The sequence below is a fragment of the Bison bison genome, unplaced genomic scaffold, assembly GCF_000754665.1.
Source record: "Bison bison bison isolate TAMUID 2011002044 unplaced genomic scaffold, Bison_UMD1.0 scf7180017864452, whole genome shotgun sequence".
Taxonomy (NCBI): domain Eukaryota; kingdom Metazoa; phylum Chordata; class Mammalia; order Artiodactyla; family Bovidae; genus Bison; species Bison bison.
In genome coordinates, this window is record NW_011495014.1 from 10,889,217 (window position 1) to 10,906,183 (window position 16,967).

At 35.3% G+C, this 16,967-nt stretch overlaps 1 protein-coding gene across 1 annotated transcript in view; it reads left to right on the forward strand.

Annotated features, from left to right (window-relative positions):
- Positions 1-1,471: 1,471 nt before the first annotated feature.
- CCDC148 (coiled-coil domain containing 148) overlaps positions 1,472-16,967 on the forward strand; it is a 212,964-nt gene continuing 197,468 nt past the window's right edge. Inside the window, exons 1-4 of the mRNA XM_010859012.1 lie at positions 1,472-1,543; positions 1,897-1,959; positions 3,342-3,463; positions 10,900-11,003. Of these exons, the coding sequence (XP_010857314.1) occupies positions 1,507-1,543; positions 1,897-1,959; positions 3,342-3,463; positions 10,900-11,003 (326 nt within the window). The 5' untranslated portion in view covers positions 1,472-1,506. The remainder of the gene's footprint in view (positions 1,544-1,896; positions 1,960-3,341; positions 3,464-10,899; positions 11,004-16,967) is intronic.

The following is a 16,967-nucleotide window of genomic DNA, read 5'->3' on the forward strand; positions in this document are numbered from 1 at the left end:
CAGCTTTTTAAAAATTGCAAGGTTATTGTTAGGAGAGTGAGGCTACAGTGTGAATTTAGGAATTGTTGTTTCAGTTCTTTTGAGGAGATAGAAAATATCTAGCTACCACCAACTACCTTTTATTCATTTCCACAAATAATATTTATTGAGCACTTACTACTCTCTGCCAGCGACTGGGGATGCAATCAGAAATATGACAAGCATGGAGGGAGACAGATATCAGATCAGTAACCATGAAAATGTGAAGACTAATACAAATTATCATGGAAATGAAGAGAATCGAATGAGAGAGAAACAAGGGTCCTCCCTTATTTAGATGGAAAAATCTGGTAGGATCTCTCTGAAGAGGTGACATGCTGGTCAAGCTGAAGGTTGGGAAGGAACCAACCAGGCAAAAAGAAGAAGGAAATGTCTTTAAGAAAGAGAGAACCACAAGTGGGATGACCTTGAAGCAGAATGAACTTGGTAGGTCTGAGACACAGAATGACTGGTGTGATTGAAATGTGGGTAGAGAGGTGACCAAGGGTAAGATTATGCAGGACCTTATAGATCATTTAAAGAAGTTGGGATACTATTTCAAAGGGTATAGGTACCATTGAAGAGGTTCAAGCAAGGTAAGATTAGAGTGTTTAAAAGGTTACTGGGGCTGCTGTGTGGAGGATGCACTGTAAGGGTATAAAGTGCGATGCTGCTGTCATCCAGGTGATGGGTGCCTGAGACAGTACAGGTTGACAGATTGGATGTGCAAAATCTTTCAGAAGGAGGAAGACTCTTAATTGATAGGATATGGGTGTGAGTAAAAACCAGTCAGTAGGGAGGGTTGTCAATTTGTGAGAGACTTAAGAAAAATTCTTTAACAGAGACCCTAAAGAAATTACACATTGAGGCTTACCCCTAAAACTGTTGAGCAATCATCATGATTCTTGGTAACTTGGCAGAGTTTCTAAAAATATGGATTTTTGCTAATTTTTCTTCCATTTAAGAAGATTTACATTACTGCAAAGACAACTAGACATGGGTAATTCAACCTAGTAGATAGTGAACAAAAATGTATGAAAAATGTGTACTGTCTTTTGAGGAACAACTTGACTAGTCTCTTGCCCTGGATGTGCCGTAAAAAGATGTTGTTTCAGTTCAGTGCTATCGCAGGTTGGGTTCTTAGGAAGGAGAAACAGAATTTGGAGTGCTAGATATTTATCAGGGATGCATACCTGTGAAAGAAAGGAGGAAGCAAGCTTGGGCAAAAGAAAAAGTTCTAATGCAGGTTCAGCAAAGTCTGGGTCAACCCCAAAGAGGACCCTGGAGCTAATATTACCCATCAGAGTGACCTTCATTAAGCCCAGACTGTTGGGCTTGCCTTACCTCCTTGCCTCACTCTGTCTTTGGCATGGGTTGCTCCAGGAATGATGTGTTTCTTGGCCAGGCCTTTGTCTGCAGCTGAGTCCAACCCTGGAGGAGGTGACAGCTAAGCATCAAGTGCTCTCTAGAAGTGGATGACACATCCCCATGTCCTCCAAAGGAGCTGTGTTGCTAAAGAGAAGTAGTAAGTAATTTGTCTAGCTGCTTTATTTTGTAATTTATGTACTTTCTTTCCTTCTGAGAACTCAAGATAAAACACACAATTTTTAAATCGTGAAATATTTACCAGTCTCTGGGACAATCTGACAGAGGTAAGAGATTGGAAGAAGAAAAACCAAGACCAGGAAAAGCACAAAGAGAAAAAACTAGTGGAAGGAGGCTTCTAGGAGCAAAGAGAAACAAATTTTAATAAAATACAAAGAGTTATGGCACCCAGTCCTGGAACTTGATTTCAACAATCACTACAGTGAACATTTCTTTAAAACAGGTTTTAAAATAACATTGTAAAATTTTAGCTCTCTTTTGTTTCCTTGACAGGTATGGAAAACATGAATAAAAGAGACCAACTATTCATGACAATTCAGAAAAATGATAGCTCAGGTATTTTTCCTACTTCTAAGCTTATTTTATGGTTTATGGTAGATTATGGGTGATATAAAACTAGAACGTTGATTTGCAAAATTTTAATAATGGAAGGTTCATTTTTTTGGTCATAGTGAAAATTTCTTTGGTTTCCTCACAATAATCAGACTAATCATTCTTTCCTTCACTGTGCTTGTCCTTAAGTCATTTGGAGCCTTCTTCCCATCATGTGACCCATGATATACTTAATAAATTTTAGTTGCCTTACATTGCACAGGTGAATTTTTCACATCATTGAGGTAATGATGCTTGAATTACTCAAATTTTTGTACTTCATGTTTCTTCGCCTTGGAGTTCAGTTCATTCAGTTCAGTTGCTCAGTTGTGTCCAACTCTTTGTGACCCCATGAACTGCAGCATGCCAGGCCTCCCTGTCCATCACCAACTCCCAGAGTTTACCCAAACTCATGTCCGTTGAGTCGGTGATGCCATCCAACCAGCTCATCTTCTGTCGTCCCTTTCTCTTGCCCTCAATCTTTCCCAGCATCAGGGTCTTTTCCAATGAGTCAGCTCTTTGCATCAGCTGGCCAAAGTATTGGAGTTTCAGCTTCAACATCAGTCCTTCCAATGAACACCCAGGACTGATCTCCTTTAGGATGGACTGGTTGGATCTCCTTGCAGTCCAAGGGACTCTCAACAGTCTTCTGCAACACCACAGTTCAAAAGCATCAATTCTTCGGCCCTCAGCTTTATAGTCCAACTCTCACATCCATACATGACCACTGGAAAAACCATAGCCTTGACTATCCTCTACCTATATTTTATTTTATCAAAATAGTTAATATCAAGCTAAACTAGGACATTTTATATAGTTGGATGGAGAATGCCTGCCCACACATTTTATATCATTTTTTGTCTTATCTGGCCTATTAAATTTCTTAGCTATCAGTTTCAACCTCTTTTGTATTTAACTGAGTCAATTTTTCTAGGTTAAAAATGCAACTATGACTTTAAAAGTTCTATTTACTTATTTTGATTCATATGAATGTGATACTTAAATATTCATAGTTAATAACTAACACATTTTAAATAAAAAGAATGATCACACGTTGTATCTTGACAGTATAATTTTCTAAAATTCTCAATATATTAAAAAAATGAAAGTATTCCTTTTATCTTCTTTTAGAAGTAATTTTATTTGAGGAATATAGTGGTAATATTTTTTAAATTTCCAGAAATAGAATTTAAATATACTATGAATATTGTAACATATTACTTCTTATATTTGCTTTAAAATGTTTAAAAATAAGACCAATAGTCAACATGTTGCCAAAACTCTATTTTGACTTCCAATAATATAGCATTGTTTCTTTGTCATTTTCTGTTTTTGATGAAAAACAGATAATCTGATATTTCATATGAAAAATGAAATCAGAAGCACCAAGTATAAACCAGTAGACTACCAACAATTGCATGCATTAACTGAAGCAAAAAAGTTAGCTTCTGCCTCTACAGAGCTAAAGGTTAGATTCGTGTATGTGTGTTTTCTATTAATAGTTTTGGAAAATTGAATTGCTAGGAAGTAAAATGATATTTACAATGAAATGTGAAAATAAATAACATTCTAAGTAGTTTTTTAGAATCTTCCAACTATTGGTTATAGTGAATGGGAACATTTATTGGATACTCTCAGACATTGTGCTCTGTACTTTACATGCATGACTCATTTACTGTTCGTAACAATCCCATGAAGCCTGAATTCAACTTTATTTTCAGAAAGAGCTATTTCATTAGCTTTCAACAATTTCTAACATAGTCTAAAAAAATTAAAAATGCAAAAAGTGCTAGCCGTGGCTTATCATCTAATTTACAGCTCCTTCTGCAGCACAAAATATGCCCCTAGGTGTCTCTTTTCTACAATTCTCTTTTTGCCTTGATCTAAGAAAAGTGAACCTCAACTAGATTTGAAAGAGGTTAATGTTCCAAGTGATTGTGCACAATATTTTAGGATCATGGATGAGTTTAGGATTGCTCATGCAATATATTTTCTTCTTATTCAAATAATAGAATACTTTATAAATAGCATTTCCATTGCTTAGTTGCATCCAAAAATCTGGTTTGGCAAAGCAACAAACTAAGCAATTTACAAACTTTTATGTGTATTTAATATTTTGTGCTATATTAGCTTTGCATTGCTTTTTATTGTTAATATCTTTTTAAAAAGGCAACTGTCATGATTTCAAGGCACATTTGTTACCCTATTCTGGAGAAATTACCATATTTATGTCCCCTCAAACTATGGAGACCACTTAAAATGTTGGGCATTATCTGTTTCAGATACAACTTTAAAATAATTTAATATTATCAGGACATTCAAAGAAAATTTATGGGAAGATCTCTTATATGACTATCATCCTAATAAGCCATTTTCATATGTCTGAGTTCTGTGCTAATCCATTGTATATATACCATTGTACACATTCATACATATAATAAATATTTACTATGTGCCTTGAATGTACAGTGGTGAGCAAAATACAACACCTACCTTCATGGGGTGTAATATTTTCAGGAGAGAGGAAGAATAGAAGCTAGTGTTTATGAAATAAGCCCTGAAATGAAATTAGTAGTACTAAGAATGTGCGTGCATATATGCTAAGTTGCTTCAGTCATGTCTGACACTTTATGACCCTATGAACTGTAGCCTGCCAGATCCCTCTGTCCATGGGATTCTCCCGGCTAGAATACTGGAGTGGGTTGCCATGCCCTCCTCCAGAGGACCTTCCTGACCAGGGGATCAAACCTGGGTCTCTTAAGTCTCCTGCACTGGCAGGCGGGTTCTTTACCGCTAGTGTCACCTAGAAGCCCACACTAAGTATAAACTAAATCCACCCCCCACCAAAAAAAAAAAGTCTAATGTACAATAACAGAACTTGATACTAATTGGGTGGAAAGGAAGGCTTTTCTAAGAAAGTGACATTGAATTGGGATCTCAAGGACAATAAGAATTAGCCAAAAAAACAGTAATGATAACTACTTCAAGTAGAAAAAGATGCTTACTTTATCACATCCCAATTATTAGATATTTAGCTTGTATCCCATTTTTGATATTGAAAATCATATTTCCATAAATATCTTTATGAATAGACACCTTATGTGGGTAAATTCCCATGACTGGGATGTCTGGGCCAAAAAAGTATGAATTGTTTTAGTTCTCTCCCAAAGTACTGTTGTAACAAATATGTCACCACAAACATTTTATCTATGCCTTTTTCAGTATTGGGAAATGTACAGTTGACTCTGGAGCATTGCAAGGGTTAGGGGTGCTGACCATCTGCTTGAAGAATGTCTGTGTAAAACCAGATACATATTTTGGATGATTTCCCATCTTTGAATGGGGAATCACTGAATGTTAAAAATCAATATTTGGTCAAAGTGAATTTCTCTTTGAGGACAGAATTGCTATCAAATTTTAAATTATTAAGGTGATTTTTAAAGTTTGGCATTAAGTGCAGGGATAATAATTTCCTAACACTGTCAACTAACTAGGCTGCTTCTCTGGTTATTGTGTTATTCATTTGTGAGATTAAACAAATAACCATATACAAACAATATTTTAAATAATATCAAGTACCTTTTTGTTCACAGAATATAATTTACGAAGACGCTTTTTAGTTACATATTTTCTAGAAAAAACTTGTTATCCAGGATTCATAACTTGGCAGATCTCAAAGAAATCTCTTGCTTTAAACTACCAAATATGGTTCAGTACTGAAAATATCTGTAGCAATCATTTTGGCAAGCTTTTTGCTTTCATTTTTGGTATCCATAGATTCATAATAATAAAGAATTATCCATTTAAAGCATTTTTGTAAAATCTATTGTTTTGAATTTTGGTCAGTGAGAACAAAATGTGTCCTACATAGCTCAGCATTTTCTAACAGTCTTCTTTCCTTTCTACAAATTTCACTTTTTATTTTATTTTATAAGGAAGATGTATTGGGAATGTTGTTTTCATGATTTTTGGATCCTTCCCTTCTCATTTAATTTAGAGATACCAAGTTGACATTTTGCTTTTAATTTATTCTTCTAAGATGTGAAGAATTCCCAAATAGGACTTTTTCTTGAAAGACTCATGGCTTAGATGGAGTTAGATAATGGAAAATTAGATACAATTATTAAGATTTATTTTGTTTAATGTTATGAATGCTAATATATCAAACAGCCTACACCAACTAGAATTATGATAATACTGTCTCTGTTATCCTTTCTTATATTGTGGTTTAACTTTTTGTAAAATATGTTGGCTAAGAAATTATATTTTATTCTTAGTGTTAAATAGTTAACACATTCTGTCTTAATATTTATATTAATTATCAGTCAATTCTCAATTTATTTTACTAATTAAATGTGCTCATTCTTTGCACATGAAATTAACAGCTTCAACAATCATTGTTAGTTACTACAGCACTTTACTGTGGCAATATTGAATGTAGACATACTTAACCTGAATGATAGAATGTTAACATTTAAAGCACATAAGATTTTTACTTCAACTTATGTCTAGAATGCTTACCTATATTTTAAAAGCGGTTAACAATAAGTATTTTTAACTAACAATAAATTCAGGAGACTTCCCTGATTTGTTTTGCTGATATTATTATACTGATTTGATGTGATAGTGACCTATATTGCTATGTTATTGATCATGCACAAGTTATGGTATGCTAGATAAGATGCTAATGCTCACATTGAGTGATCTAGTCTTTCAAAGGCTGAGATTGGACCTGAAGCCAAAGAGTAAAGGTGGGCAGAAAATCAAGACCAATTTTTGGTAAATTAAATGTTAACTCTTCATTCCCAATTTAAGTACAAAAGAGATATTTCCAATTATTTTTATTTGAATTTCTTTGCTTAGCAAGAATTAATATTTCTTCTTGTCTAGCTCAAGTAATCCACCTACTATTTCTTGTTTTTAAAAACATTACAATATGGACAACTGCAAGAATACAATTACAATTGTAAAATACATTACAATATGGACAATTGCAACATTAGAATGAATGGAGTTATTAATCTCCACATGATATTATCCACCTTCAACTATTAACAACTCTTGACCATTGTTTCCTCTCTACTCTCACCTACAATTTCCCTCTATAACAGATTATTTCGAATCAAATCTCAGATATTATAATATTCACCATAATTATTTCACTATGTATCTTTAAAAGATTAGGGCTATAAAACCCCAAACCCTATAATACCATTACTATTAAAATGTTAATGATTTCTTAATAATTTCAAATAATCGATGTTAAATCTCCCTGATTGTCTCCAATTTTTTCAAATTTTTTCAAGTTAGCATCTAAATAATATCCATATATTATATTTGATATTTACTTTTTTAAGGTTTCCTCCTCCATCCTCTTATATTCTTATAATTTATTTTTTGAAAAAATTATAGTATTTGTTCTTTATAGTTTCTTATAGCCTGGATTTTGCTGATTATATCCTGGTGGTGTCATTAAATATGTTTTCCTATCTCTTGTATTTCCAGTAATTGGTAGTTATTTGCAGAGACTCGATCAGATTCAAATTCAATTTATTTTGGTAAGAACACATTGACAGAATCTCTGTGCTTGTCTTTTTTCATTACAAACAGTGCTGCAGTGGATAGATCAGTTTATTTATCTTTTTATACTTTGGCCAATATAGTTTTCAGGTAGATTAGTATAGGTATGATTGCTGCTGCTGCTGCTGCTGCTAAGTCGCTTCAGTCGTGTCAGACTCTGTGCGACCCCATAGACGGCTGCCCACTAGGCTCCCCCGTCCCTGGGATTCTCCAGGCAAGAATACTGGAGTGGGTTGCCATTTCCTCCTCCAATGTATGCAAGTGAAAAGTGAAAGTGAAGTCCCTCAGTCGTGTCCGACTCCTAGCGACCCCATGGACTGCAGCCTACCAGGCTCCTCCGCCGTGGGATTTTCCAGGCACTAGGTCAAAGGATAAATCCATATGAAACTCCAAATTCCCTTCCATGGGAGTTTGCACCAGTTTGCATTCCCACTTGCAATGTAAGAGAGAGCATGTTTTCCCATAGCCTCACATCATAGTGTTTTGTTGAACATTTGAATTTTTGCCAATTTGATGTTAGATGAGGAATGACATCTTAGTGTAATTTTTAATTTTGACAGTTTTCATTGAGTTATAACTCACATATAGTGAAGTACACAAATCTAAAGTGTACATGTCAGTGAATTTTGGCACAGGCATATGCAACCAGCACTTAAATTGTCTACTGCTGCTTCTATCTAAAGATGGGTTATGTGGCCCATAGGACTTTTAGGATGCTTATTTAGGGTTTTGGGAGATGGAAATGGCAACCCCCTCCAGTACTCCTGCCTGGAGAATCCTGTGGACAGAGGAGCCTGGTGGGCTGCTGTCCATGGGGTCGCAGGGTCAGACATGACTGAAGTGACTTAGCATGCATGCATGCATTGGAGAAGAAAATGGCAACCCACTCCAGTACTCTTGCCTGGAGAATCCCAGGGGCAGAGGAGCCTGGTGGGCTGCCATCTATGGGGTCACACAGGGTTGGACACGACTGAAGTGATTTAGCAGCAGCATTTAGGGTTTTATTATCTTGGCTCATCATAGTAAACTACAAATAAAACATCTACTTTCTGATGTTTTTAATGAATGTATGACTTTTATAATTTTTAATTCATCAGCATTCTGCCTAAATAATCATCTACCTTAAAAATTGACTTCAGATGGCTTGTTGCTCAGCAAACTGAATTGGAATCATCTAGAAATTACTGATAAAAAGATACAACATTAAATCTTTTTATTTTTAAAAAAACTTTTCTTTTTTTAAAAAAAGTTTTTGGCCTGAGGATAGAAGGAGAGTCAGTGAGTGAATTTACAAAGAAATCAGGATGTTCTGCAAAATATTGGAAGTGTCTAGTGAAAAATAGTAGCTTTGTTTTGACTTTTATAGTCTACCTAATTGGTCTTTCCCTGGGTCCACAGGCAGCAGCATTGATTTTTTTTTTAAGCTATAAAAATCTGTCTTCATCTTTCACCAATGTGTTTTAATTTTTTTAACAATATGGACCAAATATGTCAAAGAAATCTAATTTTAAAAGTTTTGCCTGATGCAACAAACTCCAGAGACTATAGATGGCAAAAGTTGGAATGAGTTTTAGGCATTCTTCAAGCAAACACAAGAGTGTCTGAATTCAGAAACACTACATATGCACTTTTATTTTTTCAGTGAAATAGAGATGGCTATATGTTTTTCTGCAATGACCTGTTCTGATTTAAATATACTTTTCTCCAAAATTTCATAATTGTAACACTCTTAAGATTTGACTTTGTGTTTTTTTAAGTGATGCTTGGGTTATTTTATTTTCTTATACTCCTAATTTTGAATCAGTAACCAGAACAGCAGAAAGATAAACTCAAGGTTACAGTAATCAGTGAATGACAGCTAGAAATAGCATGCATTATACAGTCTTTTTAGAGTTTCTCTTCTGAAGTTTTTATATCTTCAGTATTGATCTCTTAAAACTTTCAGAATACTGAGTATTCTAGTAGCAGTGAAAATATAAAATATGCATATTTCATTGAGTTTCTGATTTGAGATTAGCACTTTTATAGATGTTTTAAAGTACTGATATGAAATATACAAGTTCAGCATATATAAATACACAAGTTCAGTGTCAGTCAGAGTCTAACCAAGAAACAGACAAATACTCAAGGATTTAGAATAGAGGGGTTGTTAATGCAGGAAATAGTTACACAGGTGATGGAGCTGAGAAGCCAGAGGGCTGTGAACCAACATAGGGATTACAACAGAAGAAAGTCATTATCTTGCCTGGGTTGGAGGGACATTTAGCAAAAGCAAGGTTGTAGCACACCCCATAGGCTGAGGTTACCCAGAGATAGCTGGAACCAGGGTAGAACTGTCAGGAAATGTTGGTGCAATGGAGAAGATGCAGATGCTTGTGGAGACCCCTCTGAGAGCAGAGAGGAGTGAATAATCCTTTGGCTTGCCTTTCCTCCCTCCCTCCAATCACCCACCACCAGTGTCTCCCTTTGGCTGAACCCAGCTGGAAGGCAGTTTCAGGGGTGTCTGAGAAACACAGGCTGCTCTCTGATGGGAAGCAGATGAGGGAGCTGGCCAAGAATGGATCTTAAGGCAAACAGACCCAAGCTTGACATAGCTTATTAGCAGAAACCCCAAAGCATGAATTATGTACATTGTTTTTGAAAAGTCATAAAATTTGGGAAAAATTAAATTGATTTGAAAATTTGGGTTTCAGTGCTCTTTTTCACTATTTCCTTGTTTAATACCTTCAAATAAAGATTTGCCTGAAGTTTTAAAAAACTATTTACAAAGTCATGGAGTCAAAAGATTAAAATTGTACATATAATTCAAGGTCATATTTCTAGTAGATGCTGAAACTAAGGCCAGTCCTCCTAATAACTTATCCAATGATTTTTTTTTTCCCATCCTGTGCTGAAGGATTACATAAAACCAATCTGAATACCAAGGTTCTATGTGATTCTGATATTTACAACCTTGATGGTCTTGACCAAGTTTTTTAATCTATCTGAACTTCAGTGTCCTCATCTGTAAAATGAGAATAATGATATTATGATGCTTGGCAGGGAAGATGTGTAAAAAGGCAAGAAAATATATAGAATATTCATGCAAATTTTTCTTGAGTTGGATGAATAAGGTGTTATTTATTGTATGTGTGGAAAATAGATTTTTTTCCTTTCTAAAGAAAGAAAAATAACTTTCTTTCGAAAGATGCTAGTGTTAGAAAATGCAGGAATAGGATTGACAAAGAGAAAATATTTAACTTAGAAAATACAAATTAAACATTTTTATTTTGGAAACACTTAAAAAACATCAGAATTGCTTCTCTTTTGTTCCTCTGAATCTAGATCAGAAAAACAGTGCAGACTTCAAAGTTATCTAAAGAACAAACACTAATAAAGCAACACAAGCAAGTGTGGTGGCAAGAACACCAAAGGCTAAATGAAGTCAGGTAAGAACTGAGAGCAATCTCAATATGAATATGCAGGAATTACTGAGTTGCACTTATCTAGGTAGATGTTCTGTAACTTTCTATTTTAATTAAACCATTATAATCAAAATGTAACATTACAGTTGAATTGGGCAGTAAATCAAATTAAAATCCTTTCCTTTCTCACTCTAAAGCAGTTACACTCCAATACAGTTTTTTTCAAAAAATAAAAAAAGAGCCCTTTCATTTCTTCAGTTTAATTTGGAATCTGTTAAATATATTAATTTATTAATACATTTCCTTTCCTTCAGAAAAAAAGAGATAATCTTCTGTATCTGCTAATCACTTACTTTTCTGCACTCCCATTCATACTTGTATTTATATTATACTTTAGCACATTGGATTATAATATTAGGCTTACATATTTGTCTTCTTACAAAGTGGTAAACTTCTTGGGGACAAACATCCCATCATATTCATCTTTACCTCAGATACATAGAAAGAGATAAATGTTTCCAGTAAATGAACTAAGGGATTCAAATTGAGTGATTTCTAAATGTAGCTGCATCATAACTAATTCAATTTGGATTTTTGACTTTTGCTGTTATTTTCAGCAGTCACTTCAAGATAAATTAAAACAAAATAATGATTTTATGTGGTGGTGGTTTGGTTGCAAGTCGTGTCCGACTCTTTTGATGGACTATAGCCTACCAGGTTCCTCTGTCCATGGGATTCTCCAGGCAAGAATACTAGAGTGGGTTGCCATTTCTTTCTCCAGAGGATCTTCCTGACCCAGGAATGGAACCCAGGTCTCCAGGCATTGCAGACAGATTCTTTACCAACTGAGCCACATTTTATACTTGGTCTTAAATGTAATCTTTGAGAGAGAAATTCCTTTTCAAAGGTCAAGGCAGGAAGAGGAGGCAGATGTGTTTCCCCTCCTTTTGGGGCATATATATTAGTTTTAATGATGGTGGTATTTATAAAGTATGCTTTTTAAAATATATACTTGTAAGCATATATTTTATAAAAAACAGATAATTTTGTGGTCTCATTCTAAGCTAAACTTCCAAGTATTAATACCATTAACTTTATTTTTGACATGCATGCTTTTCAGATTATAGGAGTTTCCTATTCTGGCAAGTGATTCCTACATGTGACGTAAAAGGCTCATGAATGGAAATAGTTTTACATTATTATATAACTTAAAGAAAAAATTATATAGATTTTCTCATTCATATTTCCAAAATAAAAACAAATCACATCCATCTTATCCCTCAAAATACCAACTTTTATGGAGATAATGTTTGAGCCCATTGGAAAATTTTCTTTTTAGATTTGCATAATTGAAAAATGAAAGCCAATAGAAAATTTTAATTATGGTGTTCACTGATGCAGGCTCAAATATAAAGACACTGGAGAAAGTTATCTTGGCTATTCCATACCCTTCTTCCTGTGTGTATGTGTTGTTCTTGAGGTAGATAAAAGAGGTATATACATATTATTATGGAAAGTAATTCTTTCGGGCTGAACTGGAATGACACAAAGATGATGAAAATTAGGAATATTCACGTAACAACATTATGTCTTGAAACTTGTAAGAACTGAAATTGGATAAACAAGAAGAATTCCAAGATAACTTTCTCTGTTTTCTTGAATGTAGGCTAATTTCAACGTGTAGTCAGTGAAATTAAAAACTACTAGTGATGGAAAGAAAGTTCAAGAAATGGCTAAAAGTTCAGGAATTTAAGGACCACCAGAAAATCAGGAGTTTAAACTCTGTGTCTCTCAATCTTTAAAACCTACCTTCCTTTTTAATAAAAGATTGAAAGTAAAATATTTTTATGTATCACCATAAGAGACTTCATTTAAAAATCTCAGATCCCCAGAAGGTAAGGGCTTCCAATGGCATCTAGCTTTTGCTGGGTAATTTAGTATATACCAAGTAGTATGTTGGGGCATCCCTGGTGGCTGAGACAGTAAATAATCCGCCTGCAGTGTGGGAGACCTGGGTTTGATCCCTGGGTCGAGAAGATCCCCTGGAGAAGAGAATGGCTACTCACTCCAGTATTCTTGCCTGGAGAATTCCATGGACTGAAGAATCTGGCGGGCTACAAGCTATGGCGGGTTGCAAAGAGTCAGACGTGGCTGAGTGGCTAACACTTTCACTCACTGTCAGGTAGTATGTTCAGTACTTTACACGCTTTGTTTCATTTAATCTTTACAATGACCCTGCAGAGTAGGTATCATTGTTATCCTAATTTTACAGATGGGAACCTTGAGGTTCAGAGGATTAAAGTTATTTGCAGAAGGTAAATCAGCTAGCTTATGTGGAGGTGGTATTGAATCATTTGCCTTTGACTCCTAGGCTTATTGAACATGGATCTGAGCAGGTTTTTCTCTTTTTCTAGTGGGGTCCATTCACATCACCTGAGATCTAATTGGTCTAGCCTTGCTAGGGAAAAAAAAAAGTAAAGCATTTCCCTAAACTTAGTTCTTTGAAATCTATCATAAGAAGATTAGATGATTAAAATTTCAAAGTAGAAAATTATATTTTATATTAAATTTATAAAATTATATTTACTATTACTATGGTTTCCAAACTATACCCCCTTGAAGACCTTGATACAATTTGGCAGGAGCACTTTCTTCCTTGTTTCAGAATGAGTGGTTTAGAGATTAGGAGGAGGTTATTTATATTGGCCATGTGGTAAGGAATTACAATTATTATTTTAATAGAACTTTTGAGTAATAAAGTTTGAGAGGTTTATTTGTAAGCCTTACTACTTTTACTATAGTTTCTTTTAGAAATATATGTCATTTACTCATAATTTTAGTTTTAAAGCATTATTTTAAAAATAGCACCTTTATCCAGAAAATATCATGAGGTTTTACCAATAATTAAATATTATCTGGAAAAGTGTCTTTAAGTATGAAAATGAGACCAGTACCCATAGTGTGTGACTCAGGCCATCTGATAATTTACTGAGTTCATCCCTTAGCCAATTATTGTGAGATTTCCTTCCCTGCCTTTTCTGGTACACAGAAATTGGGACAGCCTCTTACAAGAGAGAAAAGCCAATCAAACAGATAGTCTGAGGTCCCCAACTGTCTGCACTGCTGAATTCCTTCCTTGTTGGAGGGGTAGAGCTCTGGCCTTCAGCCTGTCTGGTGCCCTCATTTTCTGCTGATCCTCTGTCTGTTAGTTCCAATGAAGGAAATTTAACATCCTCTCTTACTCCATCTTTCACAGTCCTTGCCACTGTGCTGTTGTTTGCATAAATGGCTTATGACTCCACCACTCTCCAGTGCCCCATGTTTCACTTGTTCTGCCTAAATTGGTAATTTTGCCTCAGAAATCCCAGGAGGCTTTGGGTAACTTTCGATCTCCTAAAGAGACTGATTCTACTACACCTGGAACTTTAGCAGCATCTTGGAAGGGCAAGGAGTGTGAGAGTAGACTCCCGAGAGCTCAAATGTGTCCTTATCAGGCTGATTTATCTTGCAAGAGATTGCATTGCAACTGGGTTTATCTAGGAAGTAGATTAATATATCCTCTAGACAAACAGTCACACAAAAACTCAGGAGAATTTTTGTAGTATCATCTTATTCAGTGGTACCAGAGGACAGGTCAAGTAGCAGTAGGAAGTACTTAAATTGGCAGATTTGGACAAGGAAAGTTGCCTTCAATTTGTTCCATCTTCAGATGCGGAGGCAGTTGTATGTGCTGCAGAGTTCTGACTTGGTGAACACTTGGTACTAAGTCTACATGTCAGTGGTGAACAGGCAGGGTTCTCTTCCCAAGAGTTACCAATTTTAATGCCTTTGAGCCCATTGCAATTTTTATCTGTATTTCCTCAATCAAATTCTACAAAACAGATATATTCTTCAAGATACTCCATGGAGAATAATGAATTTCCATGTCCCATAATTAGGAAAATATTACATATTTCATCCCTTTTTGGAGAACCTCAATGCACTTTAGCATAATCAAGTTTCTGAATAATCCAGCACTATGTAAACTTATCTGATTTGTTTAGTTCACCGTTTCCAAGTTTTCCCTACCATCTTATTGATGTTTCTGTTTTATGGGACATGATTTGGGAAACAATGTATATTCACAAGCTTGTCATGTAGTACTTGGTTCTGGATTTTGTTAGCCAATTAGGACAATTAGAGAAATAGACTAGTCTTGCCTGTTGGGTCAGGGTTGTTGATCTAGAAAGCCAGGATGGAGCTTACTAGAATTATTACATGCACAGTAGCAGATTGATCTCCTCTATGAACAAAGCCAGTTCTGTTGGTTTTTATGTTCTACTATGGCTTTCTGGATGATGAAAATATAAGAGGACTGAGCTAAATAATTTATAAGTGCTATATTTTTGTTTAAAAAATCTAAGTAAAACTTCCCTGGTGGTTCAGTGGTTAAGAATGTGCCTTGCAACTATAAAACACTGATGAAAGAAATCAAAGATGACACAAATAGATGGAGAAATATACCATGTTCGTGGATTGGAAGAATCAACATAGTGAAAATGAGTATACTACCCAAAGCAATCTATAGATTCAATGCAATCCCTATTAAGCTACCACGGGTATTTTTCAGAGAACTAGAACAAATAATTTCACAAGTTGTATGGAAATACAAAAAACCTTGAATAGCCAAAGCAATCTTGAGAAAGATGAATGGAACTGGAGGAATCAACCTGCCTGACTTCAGGTTCTACTACAAAGCCACAGGCATCAAGACAGAAACACAGATCAATGGAACAAAATAGAAAGCCCAGAGATAAATCTGCACACCTATGGACACCTTATCTTTGACAAAGGAGGCAAGAATATACAATGGAGAAAAGACAATCTCTTTAACAAGTGGTGCTGGGAAAACTGGTCAACCACTTGAAAAGACTGAAACTAGAACACTTTCTAAAACCATACACAAAAATAAACTCAAAATGGATTAAAGATCTAAATGTAAGACCAGAAACTATAAAACTCCTAGAGGAAAACATAGGCAAAACACTCTCTGATGTAAACCATAGCAGAATCCTCTATGACCCACATCCCAGAGTAATGGAAATAAAAGCGAAAATAAACAAATGGGACCTAGTTAAATTTAAAAGCTTTTGCACAATGAAGGAAACTATAAGCAAGGTGAAAAGACAGTCTTCAGAATGGGAGAAAATAATAGCAAATGAAGCATCTGACAAAGAATTAATCTCAAAAATATACAAGCAACTCCTGCAGCTCAATTCCAGAAAAATAAGTGACCTAATCAAAAAATGAACCAAAGAACTAAACAGACATTTTTCCAAAGAAGACATACAGATGGCTAACAAACACATGAAAAGATGCTCAACATCACTCATTATCAGAGAAATGCAAATCAAAACCACTATGAGGTACCATTTTACGCTAGTCAAAATGGCTACTATCACAAAGTCTACAAGCAATAAATGCTGGAGAGGGTGTGGAGAAAAAGGAACCCTCTTACACTGTTGGTGGGAATGCAAACTAGTACAGCCACTATGGAGAATAGTGAGGAGATTCCTTAAAAAACTGAAAATAGAACTGCCATATGACCCAGCAATCCCACTGCTGGGCATACACACCGAGGAAACCAGAATTGAAAGAGACACGTGTACCCCAATGTTCATCGCAGCACTGTTTACAATAGCCAGGACATGGAAGCAACCTAGATGTCCATCGGCAGAGCTGTGGTCCATATACACAATGGAATATTACTCAGCTATTAAAAAGAATACATTTGAATCAGTTCTAATGAGGTGGATGAAACTGGAGCCTATTCTACAGAGTGAAGTAAGTCAGAAAGAAAAATACCAATACAGTATATTAATGCATATATATGGAATTCAGAATGATGGTAACGATGACCCTATATGTGAGACAGCAAAAGAGACACAGATGTAAAGAACAGACTTCTGGACTCTGTGGGAGAAGGCGAGGGTGGGATAATTTGAGAGA